This window comes from Embiotoca jacksoni, unplaced genomic scaffold, assembly GCF_022577435.1.
Source record: "Embiotoca jacksoni isolate LCO1_2020_lvr unplaced genomic scaffold, fEmbJac1.0.p SCAF_9, whole genome shotgun sequence".
Taxonomy (NCBI): domain Eukaryota; kingdom Metazoa; phylum Chordata; class Actinopteri; family Embiotocidae; genus Embiotoca; species Embiotoca jacksoni.
The window spans coordinates 16246547-16270769 of record NW_027185447.1 but is presented as its reverse complement, the minus strand read 5'-3'; the positions used below and the strand labels follow the sequence as shown (position 1 = coordinate 16270769).

At 41.1% G+C, this 24223-nt stretch overlaps 1 protein-coding gene across 2 annotated transcripts in view; it reads left to right on the top strand.

Moving 5' to 3' along the window:
- Nucleotides 1–24223, top strand: part of LOC138192818 (cadherin-4-like) — a 219985-nt gene that overhangs the window by 30783 nt on the left and 164979 nt on the right. The window contains exon 1 of one of the 2 annotated variants that reach the window (XM_069140498.1): nucleotides 6032–6080. The exons of the other annotated variant lie outside the window; for it this stretch is intronic. Coding sequence (XP_068996599.1) covers nucleotides 6065–6080 — 16 coding nt within the window. The 5' untranslated portion in view covers nucleotides 6032–6064. Of the gene's footprint in view, nucleotides 1–6031; nucleotides 6081–24223 lie in introns of those variants that run through there. 2 annotated transcript variants of the gene reach the window in all.

Sequence of the window (24223 nt, the reverse complement as noted above, 5' to 3'; positions counted from 1 at the left end):
CTCTGACAGAACCAGGCTCGGAGGTGGGCGGCCATCTGCCTCGACCAGTTGGGGTGAGGGGAAAGCCGAGAGAGAATAGAACAGTGGGGCCAGTAATCAGAGACCAGAGACATGCCGCTCCATGGTCAGGGATATCTGTAAAAGAAAGCACTGAAACTACGCGAGCGAGGGAACTGTGTGGAAAGACACCAAACAAAAATCAAAAACTATAGGAGAGAGAGAAAGCACTAAGTTAATGAGATGTAATGGTGAGATATGAGTACATATTCTTTAAAGACATCATCTTGGAAAGTTCTGACCGTAAAACTTTTCACAGTTCTTTTGTGAATGCTGACCACATACTTGTGGCCCCAAGAACAGACAGAATTTCCATTTCTGTTCAAGTCATTATTCTGCTTCACGCAGTCTTCATGTTACCCATTTTCTAGTTGGGGACGGGGGTGGGGGGGGTGGGGGAGGGGATATCCATCCTGCCAACTTCATTTTAAGTTGACAGGAAAGCTTCAATTGTGGTTGCCAGGAGCAGTTAACATTTTTCAGAGTGATCAAAGAAATAGTGTCAATTTAAGAGTCATTATTTCTGTTAGACAACCTGTCCATGACTGTCGTATTTTTTTCTGTTTCTGTTTTTCTTAAATGGCACTTGGTAGGAAGCTATGTACTACAGGAAGGTGACTTTGACAATATTAATCAAGGCCAATCCTGTAAGCCTTAAGTCTGTATAATTTATATGTGGTTTGAGATTCAAAGGTTTGGAAACAGGTGATTATTTGTAACACCAAGGCTGAATATTATACATAATAACTAAACCTGAAACAAAAATGTACTTGCAGCATAAAGTGAGTCTCAAAGCATTACATCTAAGTGAAACTAAAAAACTAAAACACCATATTTTGCCACTAGTTTTCCGCCCCCTCCTGCTTTATTCATGTATATGAATTCCCTTGTATTACATTATTGGCAGAAGATATTTCAAAACATTTGTACATGAAACCAAAACTCGGTTAAGTGAGATTACCTTTATTTTTTTTCATTCATTTTTTGACTCATGTAGGTGAGTTGATCCTTTGATCCAAATACACAATTTTTTAGCTGTGCTTTTTTTTGTGGTAGTTTCTAGGTAGGCTCCATCATCGGCTACAAACTGGACAGCCAGGAAAAGGTGGTGGAGAGGAGGACGCTGAACAAACTATTGTCCATATTGGATAATCCTGACCACCCTCTCCACCACCTGCTGCAGGGACAGCGGAGCACTTTCTCTAAAAGATTCCTCCAGCTCCGCTGTCACAAGGACAGATACAGGAGATCGTTCCTGCCCACTGCAATAAGACTGTACAATAACTCACCTCTGGCAAAATCCATCACAGTACAATAACACTGTTGACTGTGTTTCTTGGTTTGTTTGTATATAATATATATAGATATATACTGTACTGTATATATATATATATATATATAGATATATAATGTACTGTATATACTGTGCATTTTATATTTTATATTTTTTACTGCTATTTACTGCTATTTTATTGCTTTTCTATTATTCTATTCTATTATTTTATTCTATTATTTCTATTATTATCTTATTGCTTCTGTATGCTGATGTAGCGAAAAAATTTCCCCTCGGGGATGAATAAAGTAAATACCTACCTACCTAAACTTTGGTGAGGTCCAGTAGTAGTTTGACTCTTCAGCTTCTCAAAAACTTCTCAATCTTTTCTTTCTGATCTTTCGAAACCTTTTTTGGATTGTTGGTCTGCCAACAGTAGTTCCACACATGCCAAGCACACCAGTTTTCAGTAGCAGTGTGATCGTTTCTCTGTTCTGTGTTCTGGGTCAACCAGGAGGGTGTGCATAAAAGCTTCTCAAACACAAGATCTACCTTTGCTCGTTTAACAGGGGGCTATTTGTGCATTTTCAAATCACATGAACTGAGAAATGGTTAGTAGATCTGCGTAAGGTACCAAGTGTAACCCTGACTTTACTCCTATCACAAAACCCAGACCGTGTCTGCCAAGGAAAAAGAGGACATGCAACCAGCCTTTTGATCTGATAGTGCTATCTGTAAGCTTCATACACTTTTTAATGGAGGTTGGCATTGGCAATTTCCGGCTGAGACCTTTCGTTGTTGTGATGAGTAATTAACAATGGCCTACAAAGATGTTGGTGTGAATATTTAATGGTGACAAAGCGGGGGAGTGAGCAGACAGTGTTAAAACTACAACTTATGTATAATTCATGGACGCTGACAGTGATTGGACTATCTCGCCTCCCTCTCTTTCTCTCTTTATGTGCCTCCTCCCATCCTCTCTCCCCCGTCTCTCTCTGTATCCCAGGGTACATTGGGCTCTCCTTGCGCAGAGGAGAATCCAATGTGGAGTGGCACTTCATATCTTGTTAGGCGATGTATTCATGGTAATGAAGGGTTTTAATGTACTGTACAGCGCAGAGCTCAGGCTTTGGTTGTAACACACTCAGCAATGATCTGTGGGATGGATTATTTGAGAACTGGCTTTAATTCAGATTCAATTACAAGGCTGCTGTTTTAGGATGGGATGTGACCTCTAATGTCTGTCCATGCTGTCTCAGTCTGAGCACAACAGAGCAACACCGGTTCGGGCTTCACAATGTTATGTCGGGGCTAGACAGCCTGCTTTTCCTTTCAGAATTACCCAGGTATTCATGCCCACCCTGTTACCTCTCTCAGTCTCTCTCTCTCACTTCAGCCCCTCCTTTTTCCATTACTTGTTCTGACTTGCTGTTTGCTGTGACTCTCTTATCTCCTTGCCCTCACCATCTCTGTCTCTCTCAGTCCAGGCTTGCCAGTACTGTCCCTCATTTGCAGAACTCTCCACCTCTCCAACACACTTCTTCATACAGGTTTTTGAGCACCCTCACAAACACAATCACACTTTCACAGATGTGTACATGTAGGCGCACATATTCATACCCACACTTTTTAAATGATCTCCCTTCCCCATTCATCCTTCCACTCTAGAGAATACCACTGCCATTTCCTCTGCAGCACTGCCTATCTGGGCAGCATCATCCAGGTCCAGAGACCAGATTTTTACCTGATTGGTTTCCAGCAGGCTGCTCAGACATACCATGCAGCATATGCAGCATATAGCAAGATGGATGGAGTGATTATAAAAGAACACATTATTTGACATTTATTAGTTGCTTCTTAGTTCAGATATTTTTTCATTTCCGTGCAGCATTGGACTTAGGTTCTTTTTCTTACAACTGAAATTGATTGCCTTGTTACTCAGCATCTCTCTTTTACTCACACATATTCTCTCTCTCTCCCACTCTCTTTCTGTCCCAAGCCAGTTGGAGGGAGTAAATAACTATTGATTTGGGCCAACTGCAGCCTGCTAGCTGTGATGCTATTGTGCTAACAGTTCCCTTTGTCTCTTGTCACTGTTATTTTGTGTTTGCCTGTTAGATCTCACAGGAAGTTCAATTTGCAGGTTTTTCAGAGTTTGTTTGGAAATAATAATAGTATACTAATCATGTGTTGGGGTATCATATTCACATACCGAGTTGATATCTTGGTCCGTCATCTAGCTGTGGAAAGGACAATGAGAACAAGGATTTTCGAGGTCCCTCTTTTCTTCAAAGAAAGCTGGCTGAAATTCAACAGTTTGGCCAAGCCTCCACAAAGGACCAGATTTTCTCAAATGCAAAAATGTAGATTTACACATTTTATCTCCATCTGAAGACTACGGTCATACATTTTTAGTGTACCGGGAAAATCGTTTTTTTCCAAGACAACAATCTCGTACCGATATTTTTCAGAGATCTTGACCTTAAACTGACTCCTCACAGAGCAAAAAACATGAATTCAGCAGTTTCATTTGTATCCAGTAGAGGATTCCTTATGCTGACAACATGCAGATGTCTGTGCAGACGCTTTACGGTGAGTGTGCTGATGTGCTTAATGTGCTCATTAAATTAGCGACAGCTACACATGTGTTTCTTCGCATTCTGCCCATATGAGGCTGAGTGGTAATTCAATATGCAGCCTCCCTGCTTAGCCACATGTGCTAATACCTGCACCAGGCCTTGATGCAGCTTGACAATGCTGCGCTCACGATACAATCTGTATGGAAGCTGTTGCCAGAATGGCTCTGGTGAGATAGTGAGGCACTGGGATATCTGGTATTGGAGTGTGTATGTGGTGGGTGAATGGGGGACTTTAAAGGAGGTTAGGGACTGGACCACATCTGGCTTCTTTGACACGCTGGGGAAATTTTGGTGACCAGAGAGATAGCAGCTTCATTAGAGTTTTCATTTCATTTTTTAATCAGGGAATCCAGTGAGGTAAGAGAGCTAAAAAAAAAAAAAAACCACCAAAAAAAACAGTTATTAATAGCGACACGCACTGTCCACCAGGATCTAGATGTCCTACAGTCAGGACAAAAAAAGAATTGGACAAAGCAAGTGGAAAAAATAACAAGGCAATTACAATTTATTTTTTTACATTTCTCCAGTCAAAACAAATTAGTCCAGGGCTGGCACACACAAATGGCTGACGTTTTTATACCCAGCTTGAAAGGGTGAGTCATCCTTGTTATGGTGTCATCCCTGTCACCTTTGCTTTGGCGCAGACACAAGAGAAATCTGTGTGTGCGTGACCTGGCACTGGCCTCGGTGTCACACTAGTGATTGAGACAAGGAGACAATGCGATCAGCAGGTCGTTGCTGGACTCCTGTTAGAAGAGAAAGCATCATTAGAAATTGTGTCAGCAATGAGACACATTCACTCCTTGGACAAAGATAAAGTAGCTGTGAATAAGCATTTCCAATTCACTACCTGCCCTCTTTTTTTATGTCCTCCCTCTGCTCATCGGATTCACCCATAAAACAACGAACCAGATTTGTGGAGCCAGGAATGAATGGAAGTGACACCCCATGTACCCTGCTAGATTCCTTCAAGTGACCTCAGGCCAACATCCCTACAGTGTATCAGCCTCTATCCTCTATTGCTCTGCTTTCTGTTGCAGCAGGGAATCCACTGTACTTAAGGGCTTTCCAAATCCTACCTGTTGTTTAAAAGGTCATAGAAAAGCCATGGACTTCTAACCAGTGTCACCTATAGCATCACTGTGATTCTAATTCTTAGATAATGTTATGATTCATTGTATTGGAAAGTTTTATATATTGGCGATTATGTTGTCTTTAATCACATGGGCCCTTTATTAGAATTTTCAAGTATGGTTTGATAGCATTACCAACAGATTTAGTTTATTATGTACTAAGATGCATTTCAACTAATTCATTTAGAACTTTAAAACTTCATAATAATGCTGCAGTGTAAAAAAAAAAAGTGGATTTTCTCCCCAAAATAATCACAAATATAATAATCATAATGCAACTCATGTTTACGTACATATCCTGCTGCAAGACTCTAATGTTCTTTCATCACAACGGCAACTCAGAAAATGCTAAAGATGAAAAAGGAGAAAAACATTGCCGCAGATTAAAAAAAAATAAAACGGCAAAAAATAAACTTTGAAACTACAGAATGAATCTAAAAAAAATATCAAATATGTTCTAATGTTTCATAGACAAAACTGGTAATGATTGTCTTGTAAGGAAAGCCCAGAATTATTTTATTCTTTGATTGTAAGGATTAATTTCATCACTGTCAAAAAGAAAGAGAGAAGAAACAGATGAAAAGCCAAGAAACTTCAGAAAAGAAAAATGTAAATCAGATACATTTTCCGACTCTGTAAATGAGCATCTATCTGATTTCGCTTGTTTGCTTGTAATGTGTGTAACTACGGACGTCTGTGCGCATGTACAGTACGAGTAATAGAAGGTTGAGGATGGATGTGTCGGGTTCAGCTGCCCAGCATATGGCTGAGTGATGCTCTCAGCCTGGCTGCCGCCGCAATCCCACTGCACAAACAACAGCGTATTTCACAAACAAGTGTCGGCTGGTGGTTTAGCCTCAGCGCCACCTCGGATCAACAATATTAATGCACTCCAAATATTAGTTTTCTCCCTCATTACCAAGCCGGGTGCTCTACGCCTGAACCCCCAGCGATCCTTGAGGATGGAGACAGCAGGAGGTGTGTTTGTTTTTGTGTGTCAACCCGGTTTCGCTGTAAAGCCTCTGGTTTCGTTTGCCTATGTTGTTTGCTGTTATTTATTCTTATAGACACAAGTAACCATATACTGCTGATGACAAATTCATATCATTGCACTGAAATGGGTGCACTTTTTGCTGTTGTTTTGTTGTTGCGGCAGACAATGAATGTGTTTAGACAAGAGCCATGACAGTCTCACTAAAAAGTTGCTTCTCGCTAAGCCTAAGTGGAAGAATAGTAAATAGAGAACAAGAGGAGAGCTGTATATTATGAAATCCCCATCTGCTGTAAAGTGGGGCGCTGACACGTTCAATCTGTTCGCTTTCGAGTTTGTCCCTCCTCTGTGCTCTCTCTCCTCTTCAATATTGCTCTCATCCTTGATCTTCCCTCCATCTCTGCTTTTCTTTCTCGTAGGTAAAGCCTCCTTGGTCGGCTTTATACAATAATCACAGATCTGTTGCAGTGACAAGGCCTTGGCTTGAGTCCCACAGTGCAAGGGGCTCGCCGTTAAATGCTCCCCAATGCAATGAATACATTCGTGGTGTTTCAGCATATCCTTGGTGAAAGTCACCTCACATGGCAAGTAAACATTTGTTTTTTGACCATGTTTTCCCCACATTGTAATTACCTTGTGGGAGTTCAGTTTGCCTTGAGGGACCATAAGAAATGTTTTGCTCTGTGTGGGTATGATAAAAAAAAAAAGCCAACATGAGCACTTTCTCCTGGGGCATAGTTAACAAGCGGTGGGTTTTCTGCTGTTTAAATATTAGCATCTTTAGCCTCTTTCCATGGTTTAGGAGCATGAGAAACAAGCAAAGTTGTGAGAATAACCCAGTTGAAGTCTTCACATTTCAGCACAATGGGATGTGGTTTTAGCTTTGGCTATGTTTAGAATAACATAAGAGTGAATTTTGTGACATGTCTTATATTTACTGCAAATGCTGCAGCTGTGGTATTATCTGTCTGTGAGGAAATACTCTCCTTTGCCTCCTGTGTAGAGAGAGCAGTAGGTAAATTCATTCAATTATCAGCCTTTCAAGCTCCGTTGGGTCAGGAAAACCGTTACATTAGATCCAATCAGTCTGAGATAGCAGATGAATTTCTACCCAATTTGCTGGTGTAAATGTGATTTCCACACATACATAGATACATAATGCCCATAGTGGAGATATATTTCCTTTCTTGATTTACCCTAAAGAACTTGTTTATCTAGCAAATTAAGTGTGGAATAGAAATATCCAAGATGAAGACTACATGCAAATATAAATACATCTTTTTTTTTCTGACTATTAAAAACACAATGTTTCTTTGACCTTATGTAATTTATCTTTTATTAGAGTCTCTTTACCAATTGCTTTTGTAATCTTGTGACCCCATAACAACCTGTGACCCCATTAGCTCCATGGTACTCCTTCTATATCCGAGTCCGACTAAGCCAGCTGTGTTTGACGCACACACTCGCACCATTCTGCTTAGTCAAGGGCCTTCTGTGAAGCTGGAATGAGGGATGAGGTCGTAAGGGTCTGCAAGTGAAAGAGGGAGTGAAAGGGTGCTAAAAGGATCACAGAGACTAGTCTGCAATGCACAACCACTTATTCATTTTTCTCCTGGTTTATATATATATATATATATATATATATATATATATAGGTAGGTGTGTGCGTGCATGCATGTGTGTGTGTGTGTGTGCGTGTGCGCGCACCTGCTGCTTTTATTGGGACAGAGGCGGGTTTGGAGTATCCACAATGGAAGAGAGCTTTTGCCTGGGCAGATGCACATGTGTGGTTGTCCTCTTTCAGTGCATATTTGTATGTGTGAATATGCATAAATGCCCCAAAATATTACATTATTTTAAACAAAAGATCAGTCCCTAATAATTGCAGTGATGGTTGTGCCTTTGTTTGTTAGGTGGAGTGATTGCAATGGAGTGATTTGGATGCTCAAGCTTAACTGGTGCAGAAATAATGCATATACATGTCTTTCACACATCTGATTAGGAAACATAATTAAAGGTAACTTGAAAAACCTGAAAGTATAGATTTCAACACTCTGTATTCCTACTGCCTAGCTCTGGTTCAGAGTGTAAACACACAGATACACACTCACACCTTTCCTCTTCCACACAAACACTTTTTGCTTTTTTGGACATCCCTGACGGAGAGCGAGTTCCTTGCGAGGCTGTGGCGATAAATGAGGTTGGGATGGCAGTAGAATGGGACCGGATGGAAAAAAAAAAGGGTAGGGAACAAACAGGAGACACTAATGAAGTATGAAGGGCTGAACATGGCCACATGGTTCCTGCCAAGCACCACCAGGCCCCCTCCCCCCTGAGCTCCACCTGCCCTAGGGAAACAGGGGGGGAGATGGGTCACTAAAGAGAAAGGACTGCAAATCAAATGCCAAATTAAAAGAAGAAAAACTTTTTAGTTTTTAAAGATTACTCCTCAACTTCTGAACATTTGTATAATTATGCTGCAGTCGTTATCCGAAGGAAGCATTCGTGGTTTTGCCCTCTCTCTTCTCAGCATCTCACCCCTTTGTACCTGGCACTTTGTAGAGCTGTATAAAAATGACGTTGCAAAAATGTCAAAGCTGTTACTGTATCACTCGTACAGCCTACTCTCAACTCTGCTCTTTTCCTTTTATTTAAACTTGCCGGTCTTTATAAGTGCCCACTCATTTTTTCATGCACTCAAGTCCGCCCGTATGTACCACTTTGTCCTTCAAGCACAGTTGTGTGTGTGAGTCCAACCTCCACTCTGCCAACCCCCATTCTTTACCCTTTTCTGCTCTATTAATGTATGCCTATCACTTAAGCAGGAAGTGAGCTAATTTATCTGACAGCACATGACTGGTTCATACAGACTTCATCTACTACCCTTGTGGGATTCAGAACTGAATTATGTTCATCAGTTTCCTAAATCCTTCTCTGTGAAGGAAGAAGCAGGGAAGCGCTTCATAGGAAACTTGAGCTAGGAAACACAAGATCGTGGAAATAGACATGGATAAACCAGCTGATGAAACGTTGTTTAGGCTTAACTGGCACATTTACAGAAATGTCAAGTAATGTCATAATGCCACATGTTTGTAACTTTAAACTATTCAAATGAAAACATATATAATATTCCCATCTCAAAAATTGTGGCTTTGAATTACAAGAACCATAAAAGCAGTTTTCACTCTATTCAGGTCCACACTAGTCGTGTCTTGTCTACAGGGCTTCCTCCTATCATGGATGAGGACATAGCTGTAAAAATAAAAACACTTCCAGTCCTATCTGTGCACTCTTTTGTTTTGACAGACCATCATGTTTATCTTTGCAAATTCAAACTCCCAGACACACAGCTGTGTATCATCATCAGTTACTGCCACGGTTACAGAGGAAGCTTCAGTGGAAAGTATGTTTGATTTCACAAAATATGTGATTCTTCCTCACTTGCATCTCTTCCTCACATCATACTGTAAGTGGTGGAAGGAAGTGTGGGAAGTTGAGAAACGAGATGAGAAAACACTCAGGGAAGCTTAACAGGAGAACACTGTGTGTTTGTCAGATGTGTGACAGCTCGTGTACAGTAATGAAACGGACCTTTGCATTTCAGATTTTATTTGTGTGCACTTCAGTGTGCATGTGTTTCGTCGTGTGTTGCTCTACAGTACCTGTCATTGCATATTTTTGATATGCATCAATGAACCCACATCTGTTGTCATGTCTTTGTTTTGACATGCCCTGAACATGTCAGGAGTGCGGACCTCGCCTGGCCCTGTTCTGTCAGCTGCAGGTGATTGGCAGGTTTTTGATGTGTCTCTTTTGTGTCCTCAAATTCTTCCTTTTGGGAAAAAAATTGCATTGATTTAAATAGTTTGCAATAATTATATTTTAGCTATACTATAGCATACTCTGGACTTCATTGATATAGTTCTAAAACCTCTGAATTCCTATTTAAACCCAAAATTTAATTGTATTAATGTTGGGTTAAAGGTGAGTGTAAAACTTAAATTTCAAATATCAAAATTCCAGTGTATTATGAGTTGACACTGCCAGCCATCACTTTTATCCATATTTGTGGAGGTGTGTATGATGTGCATTTCAAGCTTGACAGTGATGGTGGTTTGGAGTTTTGAGAAAAGAAGCCTGCAGCTTCTCCTTGGCCCAGTGCCAGACAGCAGGACAAATACATCTCTAATGGGGACAAACATCCCACTGAGGATGTGGTGCTAACATCAAACAGTCCACCACACTTTGAACAGAGTCCAGGTCCTCTTAAGCTGTTGACAGTGACTGAAAAATTAAATTAGCTTACATTGGGGACTGTGATGGATAATCAACTGCTGCCACAAAACTTTTTTTTACAAATAGAAAACAAATAGTAACAACATATCTTTGTGTCAGAGTAGCATTTAATATTATTGAAATCGTAATTCTGCTTTTCTGAAAATATTTATTCATCATGTCCACATCAAAGGAAAAATCTGAAAATGTCACATTAATGACATCTAGGCAGATGCAACCACCTCTGTAAAGACTGCAAACACATAGTGCTGTGTGTGCGTGTGTGTGTGTGTGTGTGTGTGCGTGCGTGCGTGCGCGTGTGCACGATGAACCACAGTCAAATAAATAGGCTAGTAGTGAAAGGTGGAACAACTGTTTCTCTTGCAGTTCTGTGTTTACCGAGAAGTGCTTTGTGGCCTGTTTTCCTCCTGCCCTTCATAAAACTGCCTTAATCTGTGTTCCCCCCTCTCTATCTTTTCTGAGTGTATACAGTATGTGAATCAGTATGGATGCGTACACTGTGTGTGTGTGTGTGTGTGTGTGTGTGTGTGTGTGTGTGTGTGTGTGTGTGTGTGTGTGTGTGTGTGCGCGTGTGCACCAGCTCAGGACTAGGCCCAGGGAGAGATAATGAAATAATAAGTCTTATCAAACCACTGCAGACTGAGTGGAGCTCTCTCTTTTGCTCTTCCTCTGCCTCCTTGTCTTTGCTGCTCCTCTCGCTCCTTCAGCACTCGTCTCTCAGGCTGATTCCCTGACTGATTCTTCCTGCCACTCAGATGCTGCTGCCAGTGCTCGTGTTGCTGCTGCTGCAGATGCATACACTGCTAATCCAGCTGTGGTGCAGCGTGTGGCGAGTGTTGCTGTTTCTCATTCCCTGACGATAATTGTCGTGAAAAGCGTTCGTTTTGATAGATGCAGCTGTGTTGTGCTCTGAGATCTCCATCAGTGTGTGTGTGTGTGTGATTGGGCATATGGATCTACAGTACATAGAGAGACAGTTAAAATTGCACAGAAGATTTTATTTGGTGATTTTTAATGCCGGGATAAGGGGCCTTTAGACGATGGAAGATAAAAGTCTTTCACACAGTGGCCTCCACCTCATTATGGATCCAGAGCTGCTCTTCATCCTAGAGATAAATTATTCACAACACGGCCCAAATGAATAATATTCTTTTTAACCCTACTTGCATCCCTTTATCTCGCCATCCCTCTAACTGGCCTCACCCACTGTGGAGAGGGTGTGGGAAGGGGACTGCAGTCTGTATCCTCTGTCAGAACCTTGAGTAATGGACAGTTTGGTGTCAGCCCACTAATGAACAGTGAGTCTTTTATTACCGAAGCTTAAACAGGCTTCCTCTAGTTCCTGCACATCTCATTTGTGCTTGAACGGTGGTTTGAATATTGTCTGGCACGATCAAGATGCGGCCCGCCTCTCTCTCTTTTACGCTTGTCTTTTTTTTTTTCACCTTAAAGTTCATAACAGAACAGCTTCTCAGAAGTTAACTTGTTTTTGTATATCCGTAAGCTTTCTCCCATCCTTCATCCCCCTACTTCTACATTTTTCATTTGTCTATTGTCGCTCTCTTCGCTCATTCACTGCCCACCTCTCTCTATCTCTGTCTGTCTGCAATGGCGTAACCATTTAAAAAGAACATTAAAAACAGATAAGGAGGATAAGCTGAGTGAGGTTGGAGAAAGTGAGAGAGACGAAGGAGCAAAAAGGTGGAGGAGGAGGAGGAGGATGAGAAGAAGACAAAGGGAGGAGCAGAGGTGTGAGGCAGAGAGCAGGCGAAGCCTAAGTGGTGCTGACAGGGACACATTTGCTCCAGAGCTGTGGAATTGTGTTGTGTGAAATTGAAACGGCAGAGCATCAGGAGCAGTTATTTGCAATAAATTTCAACTGCTTCAACACTTTGAAAGTGTCCCCCCCCCCCCCACACCACCGCTTCCACGCCCACCATTCCAATTCCCACATATTTCTTCAGTTACTTCTTTTTCCTACTCTCTGTATCTCTTTTTCTGTCTTCATCCTGCTCTCTCTCATCTTTCCTGCTTTTGTCCTCTCTTTCCTTGTCTATTTCCCCTCCTCAGCTGTCTTTGCTCTGCTGGTGTCCCTCGGGCCTGCTGAGCGTCATGTCCATGCTTGACAGTTGACGTTTAAGCTTGGCTTTTCCACCACAGGCCCTTCTCATCCTTCGCTCCCCTCCCAGCATCATATTAAGCAACAGTGACAAACGCAGAGGCTGTCAGCCAGTCAAAGAGGAGAATTAATTTGTTTAATTTCATACCTTTTTCATTTAGCCACCAACACAGCCAAGGCATGGGGTGTCAATGCAGGGGGGTCAAAAGGACGCCAGCAAGGGGAGGAGGAAGAAGATGGGGAAACATTAGCACCTTTCATACAGCGCAGTTAATGTATTTATATCATGTAATAGAGTGTTTCTAATAATACATGGCAATTTCCAAAATCATTTTGCCCGGCTGATTATACAAGTTCATTTGCGCTCCTGAGGCCTTGTGATAACATTGCCCACAGACCTGTTACACAGGAAATGGGAACTGACACGAAGTTCAGCACTGTTACCTCATCTGAACCTGTCTGATTTTTTTTTTTTTTTTTTAAGGCTCTCACAGATGCTGTGATGAAAATATTAACCACTGTGAATATTTCTAATGGTGTGCCCCTCAACACTTATCCCCCTACACACACATAAATGCACGTGCACACACTCGCATACAGTAGTAACAGACGCACATGGAACTAAATACAAAGATGAATAAAACAGATGTGCTATTCCAATCTTTCCTACTAAGAATGGCCTCAACACCACTCCAGAGAGACATTGTAAAAGCAATATCCAATCTAGCCTGTGAATTTATGCAGTACTTCCAGCAGCATACGACATAGCTTCCCCTTGGTCGTAATGACACATCTGAATGAGATGTAATGACTGGGATCTATGTTAACACAGGGGATCTTGTCTCACATGACTGTGGTAAAGGGGTGGTTTCATCAATGACACAGTTTGCTGCCCTGCTAGGGGCCGTGGTGCAGAGGTTTGGTGATATAGCGTGCAATTAATGCAACGATTCTGCCTAATTCCAGTGCCTTGCTCACTGTGGGCATGTTTGACTGACAGGCCAAAGGGTTGTGGGAAAAATGTACCTCCAGTAAAGACAATTTAAAAGACTGACTCATTCACCCTGGGGGCATTTAGCAACCCTTTGACTTGGTGAAATAGAAAAAAGAAATTAGATTTGAAGAATTAAATACTTTTCTTTTTCTCTTTTTTTACCAAATGCATAAAAACTAAAACATTATTTGAAACATGTCATCTGTTGGTAAGAAAAATTTAAAAAACAACAACAACATAGTTTATATGTGAAATATCCCATACAACTACATCAACTAATGAGAGAGTGGACATTGACTTCAATACTTTGAAAAAAGTCTGCTCACTACTTCATCTCCTCCTGCTGTTTGTGTTTCTTGACAATACAATCTGTTACCTTTGGACAGCTGGCTAACTAGCGTTAGCTACGCAGCAGGGACAGACTGAGCAAAGTAGAAATCGCACGCCGTTCAATCGACTCCCGTGGCTTCACCCCTTGAAACCTGATAGTCTGTCCTTCTCATTGATGGTATTGTTTAACTCACGACAAGATAGCTAGAGCCACCTAACCACCTGGAATCAGGAGACACCTGGAGTTCGAAGAGTTCCATAAACTTCTACAGGTGTGCTTAATGCAAAGCCATTCATAGTGTGCAGGACAGTTGGGACTCAAGACAGCTTCACTGCAACATCCATTTTTTTAGATATAAAGTAAATATTGCCTTAGTTTTTTGGCTACTATGCAGCAACAGTATTTTACGTCATATCTTGATGATATCACATCACAAAAATCTTCTTGTGGTCAGGGAGAGACATTTCAGCATTCAGATTTATCGAAGCCATTAATGATGTATTTTTTACAGTTGGGTCGGTTTTCAGACAGATGCAGATGTAATGTTTTCAACAAGTTGTAGAGTAGGAGTGTTGTGTTCTCATCTATTTTTGATTTATAGAAATTCAAAAAAGGGAAATCTAAAATTGTATTGAAAGTGTGTGTCTGTTTGTCCGTCCAAGACCTAATTGCACAATTTTACTGGCCCAGGGAACTCTATTGGCTCTGTGAACCCTGAAGGCTCCCAAGAGGAATGTTAACATGAAATATAAAACACAATATTTTACATTAATTATACCACACCACAAAATCACTTCTATCAGCAGGCATTAAAGTTAATCCACACTACTGTTTTTGTATTAATATTGATGTGTTCATAAAAAGCTGGGCTCTGATTAGTAGGACCTCCAGGCCTTTGATAGAGACTGTTGGGATTTCTGAAAAATGCATGAAACATAAAAGTAATATGAAAAGTTTATTAACTCTAAATTTCCTAGTGCCAAGCACACATATGATTACACAGTGCTAATTAAAAAAAAAATACACTCTTGCACTCTGTGGAATATACTTTATTTACAAGCTTTTATTATTGTTTTTTTTTTTTTGCATACTTTGTTTACTTATTACAAAACATGAAGTGTTACAATCCATAGGGGGCACCTGAATACATAATGAGAATTAATAATGGCCTTACTTGTTTTTAATAAAGTGAAGTAAACTCAGTGCTTAATTTGCATTTCTTTTTTCTAAATTTGCTCCCTTGAGTTCTGTCACTCTGTCCTTTGAGACGCTGGGGAGGCAGCAGAGGTGATGCATCCGTAACAGACTAGCACTAGCTGCTCTTTAAAAGCACTGCACTCGCTCAATGCAGGGAGCTAATGTGTTTGACCCCTCTTTCCCAAAGGAAGTGCTTCCCGGCGCTTGCAGATGAATGAATCAGCATGTTTATAAGAGCTCCTCATCAGTCACACCATTTTCTTTTTTCTGTTCTTTTTTCTTTGCTTTATGTCTTCGTGGTGTCCTGACACAGCGATACTAAACAGTCATTAGCTGAACTCAATATATTGTCAGGGGGGTTTAAGTTGAAGTTACATCATGCTTTTGATTCTAAAATAAGAAATAAAAGCAGAGTAATGTTGAAATAAAACCCACAAGAGTCCCTGTTGGTCTCAGATCACTGCTCAGTAACTCATGTTTTTTGGGGATTTATTCAGTTTTAGTTCCTATTTAACCTCATCTTATGGCAGATATGAACTGTTTGTTACTTTTTCATCCTCTCTCTCTTCTGTCTGTGCTGCATCACGCAGGCACTTGAGGCAGCTGTTTTAATATTTCTCATGCATTTTTTTTTTTTTTTTTTTTAAGATATTCACAAAAGCCCATTTTATTCTTAGCATTTACTCACATAGTGAAAATAGAAGTTCATGAAATGTTAACTCTTCAGGCTAACTCTCCCACTCCCTCACTTTACTGCCCCCAGATCTCTCACTATTCTTCCTCCAAGACACTCATCTCTATTGTGATTCTATGTGTTTGTCTCATTTTCATATATATTAAATATTCACTACTTTTATCCATTTCCTCCTCCCCTTGCTATAGAGTAGCTCCACAGGGAGTGGCTTTATGATACAGCTATCTGCAGTTTTGTGTGTATAATATTTGTGTGTCAATGTTTCTCTGTTGTGTTTGTTTGAGTTGTGTGTTTTTGGGTTGGCTTGTGGGATCCCAATACACAGTTCTCACCTTACAATAAGGCGGTCCAAGTATTGACTTCCCCCAAAAAGGTATTTTTTTGTGTATCCAGGTTTCTTCCAGATGCTCATGTTTCCTTATAATAGGCACAGACCTTTAACTTAAATACAGTGGTCACGTGTTACCTGTCCTGGTGTTTCTTTGCTTTTTATCGAGTGCATGCTGGGATATAAGCTTCTCAATAGGAATTACAGCTGGACCAGTTAATGGGCCAGGTAGATATGTTAATTAGTGCTGGATACTGAACTTCAATGAACCTTCAATGACTCAAAATTTCTTTGATACTATCTCATATCGAGAAATGCTTTCAGTACATTCAGTACCACATTTCAATACTTTGGCTGCATTCACAATTATATGTTATCATTTCAAATTGCATAAAATTTGCTTAATTTATGCAGGAGTAAATCTAATCAGTAAATCTAATTAGTGAGCCAATACTATATTTCCCATACACCCGCCCTGGTAGATAAACTCATTGTTTAAACTTAAGCAGATCCTGCATTAACAACATCTTATTTCACTCTTTCCATGCTAACGTTGTAGCATGGACTGCAGTAAGTGACGACTGCAGTAAGTGACGACTATAGGCTTTTTTGCACACTACTAATTAGCGTTTACCAATCGCCTCTATGTGACGCGTTTGGGAAAATTGATAAATTGTAGCTACAAAAATTAACCTGGGTTGCACTCTCCCTCTCAAACCTTATGAAAACTAGCTGATTTGTACTGGCAATTTTCTTGGATTTTATACAATTTGTATTGAACAAAGTATTGATTAGGAGCAGGTATCAAAGTCAAGGCATCAGTATCAAAAGGTTTTTAATGCTACCCATCCCTATCTACAGTACATCACAACTGGTGTCATCAGCTGGGTTGTTATATGATTTATTGGGTGTCAAAAACACTGTATGTATTTTCACATTGCTGCATATACTGGCTATGAAACTACTTTGGTATTTTGTCATTGCATGAAACTTTATATGAACAGACCATGGGTAAAAAAAAGAGCTAGACATTTTTGAAGTTGTCATGAAGGTCAGCAGTAAAGTGGCCAGCTCGTGTTTCTGAGATAAAAGAGACACGGGTGTATTTGTGCAAGCAGGATTCTGTCAGAATTGCCTCTTCATCAGTATTCTCTATCTGTGTATGTTTTTACTAAAAGTTTACATGTAAAACACACACACACACACACACACACACACACACACACACACACACACACACACACACACACATACATCTATCTGATGGTCACACAGGCCAGGCTGTGCCCTGAACTTCATGCTATCCAGAGGTTTTGACTTCTTTGTCACCCTGCTTGTCACTGGAGCAATGACTGATGAGGGTCAGTGCTCAGGTTAAATGACCAGGCTCAAAATCCACTGTCCAAGCAGCTAGTCCCCCAGTAAGGGTTGTTGCAGAGAGAAACACACCCACAGCTTGTTGAGTTCCCCCTTCTTATACTCTCATGTATATTCCTGTACACAGATAATAAGATAGAGAATGATATCAAACCACTGGCTCAACCAAGGATGGATAGAAATAGATAGATATGTGCATGCTCATACACACTCAGACAGAAACGCACATTCAGCCCAGGTAAGTGAGCTTATCCCCCTGCGGCAGAGGCTGAGACGCTGCTCAGCGATCAGTGAAATGGAGTGTTGGTCAGCTCAGGCTGAGCTTTATTCTCTGGTCTGTCTCCCACTGAGACAGAAACACAACCACCTCCAACACAATATACTGTAGATCCTCATCCTCACGGGTCAGCAAGTCCAGTTCTGGACTTTTGGAGCTACAGCAATTGGTGGTGTTGTGTTGGCTTGCATTTCAAGTGATATTTTTATTACCTCCCTCTCTGTATGTATGCATTCAGTGAGGCTTGATTGTGTGTCCTTGTGCTTATATATATATATGTGTGTATATATACACATATACAGACAGAAAGTGAGTGTGTACATTGTGTCTGTCCAGTCAAAATTGTGTTCACACAATGCATGTCACTGAATATGCATTTGTGACATGTTTTATAGCCCTAGACTGGTGGTGTGGGTCTGTGAACTGGAATATCTACTGGCTGGTTAGTTGATCGACCACTTTGGTCAAATCTAACACACTGTTAACAATGTTTGGGTGAGTTGCAATTAAGTATTCCACAGACATTCATGGTCCCTGTGGGATGACTCCTAATGACTATGGTAAGCCCATCATTTTTTACCTAGCGGAATCAGTAGGCTTTCTAAGTTTCACTTATCCAGTAAAATTAGATTGATTGGCTCAGAATTTAGTTCCTACATTCATGGTTTCCAGGGGCTATCCTCATAGCTCTTCTGATCTCTTGATTTATTTTTATTTTTCCATCCAGCACCGTCAAAAGGTTGTGGTTATGAGTGAAATGTCATGAAAACTATTTGATTTACTGCCATTGAATTTTACATTTGTTGGGTGATGTGGGGGAAATGTATGTGCTTATTTGCTTTATCCTTTAACCCACGTCAACAAATACTTCAGTTCATGGCCAAATATCTGCAAATTGATGATTCCCATTACCTGACCTCAGCTGTACTCTCACACTACTGTGTGGTTACTGATAATTTGCATGCTAAAATGCTGTAAGTGTAATGTGGTGAATATGATAAATAATACTCCAGCACATGTTAGCATGCTGAAGTTCGCATTTAGTTCAAAGTACTACCAAACTCACTGTACATGAAAGCATGAAAGCATCTACACTGTGCTTTGTACTGCCTCACAGAGCTGCCAGCGCTGCTTTTAGTCTTGTTGGGTGAAGTTAAACAATCACATGTTTTGCTCTGAGTTGATAAAAGTGACCAACCTCTTCTAAAGTCATTTTAGGAAGCATTATAAATGATAAAAGGCATTTTTAACCAAGCTTGAGGTGGTCTTTTACAGTTTATATTTTGGAAATGCTAAGTTTTCACCTGTCAGAAACACATCTGAATCTGTCCGCACGCACGTGTCATTAATGTGTTTATGTGTGTGTTTGTGTGTTGGTGTCAGTATGTGTATCAGTTTGGTCTTTAGCAGAGGGCGGTGTCAGTTTTAATCTGGGACAAACCAGGGATGGAAAGGTCAACTCTGCAGTGAAACACAGCGATAGAGACACATACGCACAGACACGCACATACGATACAGACAGAGACAAGCACACATATAGACACATTGAAAAGGAAGCACACAAAAGAAGATATTTATGGGAAACATGACTCATGTGAAAAGGTCAAGATTCACACTTGGGATTTGCAGGTGTATACCACCTGCCTGTACAGTGCGCATGCTTTTTTTGTGTTAGCAGAAGCAAGAGAGAAAGCGATGAGTGTCTTTGTGCTTTTTGGAGCCTTGTGATATTCCTCATGGGAGGTGAAAAGACAATGTAACAGTGAAGCAAAGAGCGAGAGGGAAGCAGAGAAGACAGAGAATGGAACAGGAAGAGAGCCAGGAGAGTTGAGTGTGAATTTCCTTAAAGTGCTCCATTTGGTGAGTCATTATTTTCACTAAAGCCACAAAGAGCATTTTGTTCCCCAAAGGAGTTGCTCCTACCCACTCCCTCCTGCCTGTTCTTCTCCCCCTTTTTCCCACAATGCCAGCAAGTGTCTATCATTTGTTTGTTTTTCAGATGACTTTTGCCCAATTGGACCTCAGTGAATGTCTGTGATCTTTTAAGATTTACCTCAACCCTGTCAGTATACCTCTCATGGAGAATACATCTGGAAAAGGAACACACAATCTATATTCAGCACGTCGTCTGTTGCCCATCTTTGCTTATATTCATTTTTCTCAGTGAGGATTGCTGATCCAAGCTGATAGATTATGTCTGTGAATTCATGGAGCTGTATTGCTTACTCATGCATATCTGTCGTAGCGGTGATTGTGTCCTCTCTGTGGGATCTGGCCGCAGCCATACAATCAGCTCAGTGTGATAAATAGGAACACAGAGAGAACAAACCTAGCTGTCACTACAAATAAACATCTGTGGGGGCACCTCAAGGCCAGCAGAGGCTTTCTCTTACACGCACGCGCGCGCACACACACACACACACACACACACACACACACACACACACACACACACACACACACACTCCATAACACAGATGCAGAGACACACAAGGACACACACATTGACACACAATCCGCATCCTCCCACCCATTCAGTTGTTCAGAAGGTTACTATCCTCTCCTTCCTATTATTTCGATCTGCAGAAACAAACGCCTTCGCTCCCTCTGGATTTCTAGATAAGCAGATTGGTTTGTCTTCTGAAGAAGACAAAAGGAGCTCAGTCCATACAGAGGTTTATAAAATGGCGCCGGCGCAGTTTTAGAAAAGAGAGCAATCTTACAGGAGACTCCAAAGCCTACTTCTAATGCCGGAAAATGTCAAATACCATTTTAACAATAAAGACATGCAAATTCCTACACAGGTGCTTTTGTGATGGTTTTACATCTGGTTCTCCTGCTGGTATGTGACTCACCATGTGACTACTTCACTGGCTGAATAAATTATTATTGTTTGCTGGAGTTCTCTTTTCATATTTCAAATTTCACCACTGTTCAGTTTTTTTCATTAAAGAACAAGACATCAGTTTCTCTCCACTTTGGTTGTTGGATGGGAAACATTTCATTTCTGGTTTGATTGCTGTTCACTGCGTTTCACTCTTCTGCCTCCCTCTCTCTGTCTCTATTCATCTTTGAGAAGAAGAAGTTCAGCAGACTGTGTGCTTCCACCAAGCTCTTGAAATGCTAATCGGAATTGATCTGGATGGGAATATTAAAAAACTGGGGTGATTGCTGTCACAGAGCTCTGTATGGGGCTGATTCACAACACCATCAATATTAATGGTGGATGCCCGTCAGAGATGGCATGTCACTGACAGTCCCATGATTACCTGCTGAGTGTTGTGCATAGCAACCTGTAGATGTGATTGGTTCAGACACACAAAGATTTGGGTGAGTGAGAAGCCTAATTGAAAACATAAACAGTGCTGCTGATGTGTGTGCTGACAGGGTTGATTAGGTAGTACACTCCTACCTGGTTGAGCTTTATTAGACATCTAATGGAAGATGCCCGGTCTCTTATTGGCACAGCAGGAGACACTAAAGCCATCTACACACACACACACACACACACACACACACACACACACACACACACACAGACGCCAACCTGTCTCTGGTTCAAATCATCCTGACAACAATTTGACTGATGGTTCAAAACCCTCATGTTTAAACAAAGTTGAATTTCACCACAGTTTGTCACGGGACAGGATCTGTTTATTGTTTATATATCAGCTAAATTTGGACTCTCAGAACTACGGGACACACTGGACAACACAATGTAGTGCACTGAAAAAAATTCCCCTCGGGGATTAATAAAGTAAATACCTACCTATATAGTAAATAAGGATGTAAGAAATAATTTCAGTTTTAGTCTATGTCTTGGAAATAATGTTTGGCTTCTGTTTTGTTTACATTTGAGTTGTGTTGAAGCTCGTTAGAGTACTCTACATGTATAAAATGTTTTTGTTTTTTTCTTCACAGTAGGTGAGAGTAGCATTTAGACTGTTGGTTTAACCAAGACAGCCATGCTCTCTAAAGACTCACACTGACTTTTTTAACACATTGTGTAGACACAGACTTGTCCTTCTCAGCCGGGAGACACAGAGTTTCTCATCGTCTGTAAACCGGGACAGGTGACATCTTCTAAGATGACCCCTGGACACAAACAGGCTCCCTCCTCCCCCCTCTGCCTTTTGAAGGGTGCCATTGGCTACGCGAGGCACGTCTGTATTGATGCACATAGTTGGCAGTCTGCAGACAAGATCCACAGAACATCCAGGGCCATGAAGAAAATCAATGGTTCCCATCTCTGCTTGCTCCTAACTGATCTGAGGGCAGAGGATGGGTTCTGTTTATGACTTCATTATTGGCTCTGTCCAAATTATTCATTGAGGTACACCACCATAATCCACTGCCTTCTCAGGTCAGCTCTTATTGTCCATAGTTCACTTTACCATTAACTGCAAAATGTTCACACTCTGGCAGTGACTTTTACACGACTTTTTGCATTAATAATTAAGATCTTTTTCCTTATGTCCACATCCTTGCCAAGTTCAGGTGATTAAAGTTTTACCTCCCTGAAACAGGAATGTAGCATACTGATTCTGCTGGAGATGGAGGAAAAACAACTTTTGAGAGCTGACATTTTGGTTTGATCCTGTGATTAAAAGGCCATGACTTGAGATAAAGTGTACACAAGTAATTTGACATGCTGAGCAGTGAGATAGATTTTATGTGACTATGCAGGTTGATATGATACGTTTCAGATCTGTCAGCACTTGTCTTCAGGTGCAATGAGGAGCATTCATTTTGACAGAGAGTAATTCAGTCATTGATACTGATAGTTGTAAACAAGCTGTAGATATTGTCTACTGTTTCCCACCTGATAATTCTGCAAGTGGCTGAGATGTCACTTGCCACAGTAGAGAAAAGATGTATGTGCCTGTCGGCCTCCCCTCCAGCTGTCAGCCCTAGCCCGGTCTAACGAGGAGAGGCAAGGCTAATTGAATCCTAAACACTTACTCCTTCTGCTTATCCCTGCCTTTCATTTCCACCGCCCCTGAATCTCCCACCTCCACTGCAGGGTACCGTTAACACTCAGGCTTCTAGGACAACACAACATTATGTTGTAGACTTCTTTTATTGCTCTAATGTTTGTTGTCTCCCCCTTTTATTCATCTCTCCTTCCTCCCCACTAGACATTTTTGTATTGTGGCTCCATCTCTCCTATGTCGCAGGGCTTAATTGCTGTTATCCTATTACTGTTTTAATGCTCCGTTAGCACTGAATTTGGTTGATGAAAATATATGAGCATAACTGTTCCGCGTTTACTCTCGAAGCTGAAACCGGCATAAACAACACAACTATGCACCATTTTTGCTTTTCTTCTTTTGTATGCATTTACAGAGAAGTGGGCTTTGAGTGGTCTGCTTTAAAGCTGCTGGGGTTGCGATCTCAATCTTGGCACAGCTTGCTGCAGGTTGCTGGGCCCAAAAGGCCAAAGCAATTACTTACTTTATTTATTGAAAATAATTTTCAATAAAAGAAAGTCCGTTAATGAATAAAGTCATGGTAACTGCATACCAGCTCCCACTTGGTGTGAGCGAGTTAAAACTGGTTGTACTCTGTGCAGCCTTTTTTCATGAGTGGGCTTTAACCCCTGCTGTAGCAGCCAAATAGGAGCTGCTACAGAGGAACCTCGATGAATATCAACCACGCTTGGGAGTCATAGAGTGCCTGTGCTTTTTAAAGTCAAACAGCGTTCCTTAGGCTCTGTGAGGCAATTTTCAAGGTGGACCAGATTACAATTGATTAAAGTCCTATGCTGCAGAGGTTTGATCTTTTATTATGAAAAAAGAAAAGAAACCGGAAGAGACCTTTAACTCAGAGTAACTGTTTCTCTGAGAAATGTCTGCATTCTGGAGTACCAGAGAGCTTTGGTAGAGAGGGAGCGCTTTGTGTCCTGAGGGTCATCTTTTAAGTAATGACAGATGAGCCAAGGCTCCACTCTGTCCTCACTCACTGCATTCTCTGATGTTAATGGTCTCTGATGCTCTGATAGACAGAAGCATGTCCAGGGATAAATCATTCAGAGGTCATCGGTGAAGCTGTCACTCGTGTGCTCTGACGACTGGCTGTTGGTGCTTCTCAATCCCCTGTCTTGTTCTTTAGCTGTCTGTCCATTATTTCTGTCTGTGTTACCTGCTCTCGGTTTCTCTCTGTTTTTTCTAGTCTTTATCTCTCTCCACTTGTTCTGGGTTTTTCCCCATCCACCTCCTCTCAGCAACATGTTCAGTACTCTTGCCATTAACTAGTAATGCCTGGATTCCACTGGGCACAGGTTGATGATCTCGCGTCTGTGATGCTGTTTTTTTTCTATCAATTGCAGGGTTTTTTTTTTATAACCCATCGGGAGCATTTAGGAACTGTTAAGTTTGAATTGTGTTGACCCAATTTTGTTGACTTGCTGATTTGGTCATTTTTCCTTGATCCCTGTGCTCCTGGCGTGGGAAACTAGGCTGTGTAGTTAATTGTTTTTCTTTGTTTATTGCTGTTATTACCTATTTTGTTGTCCCAA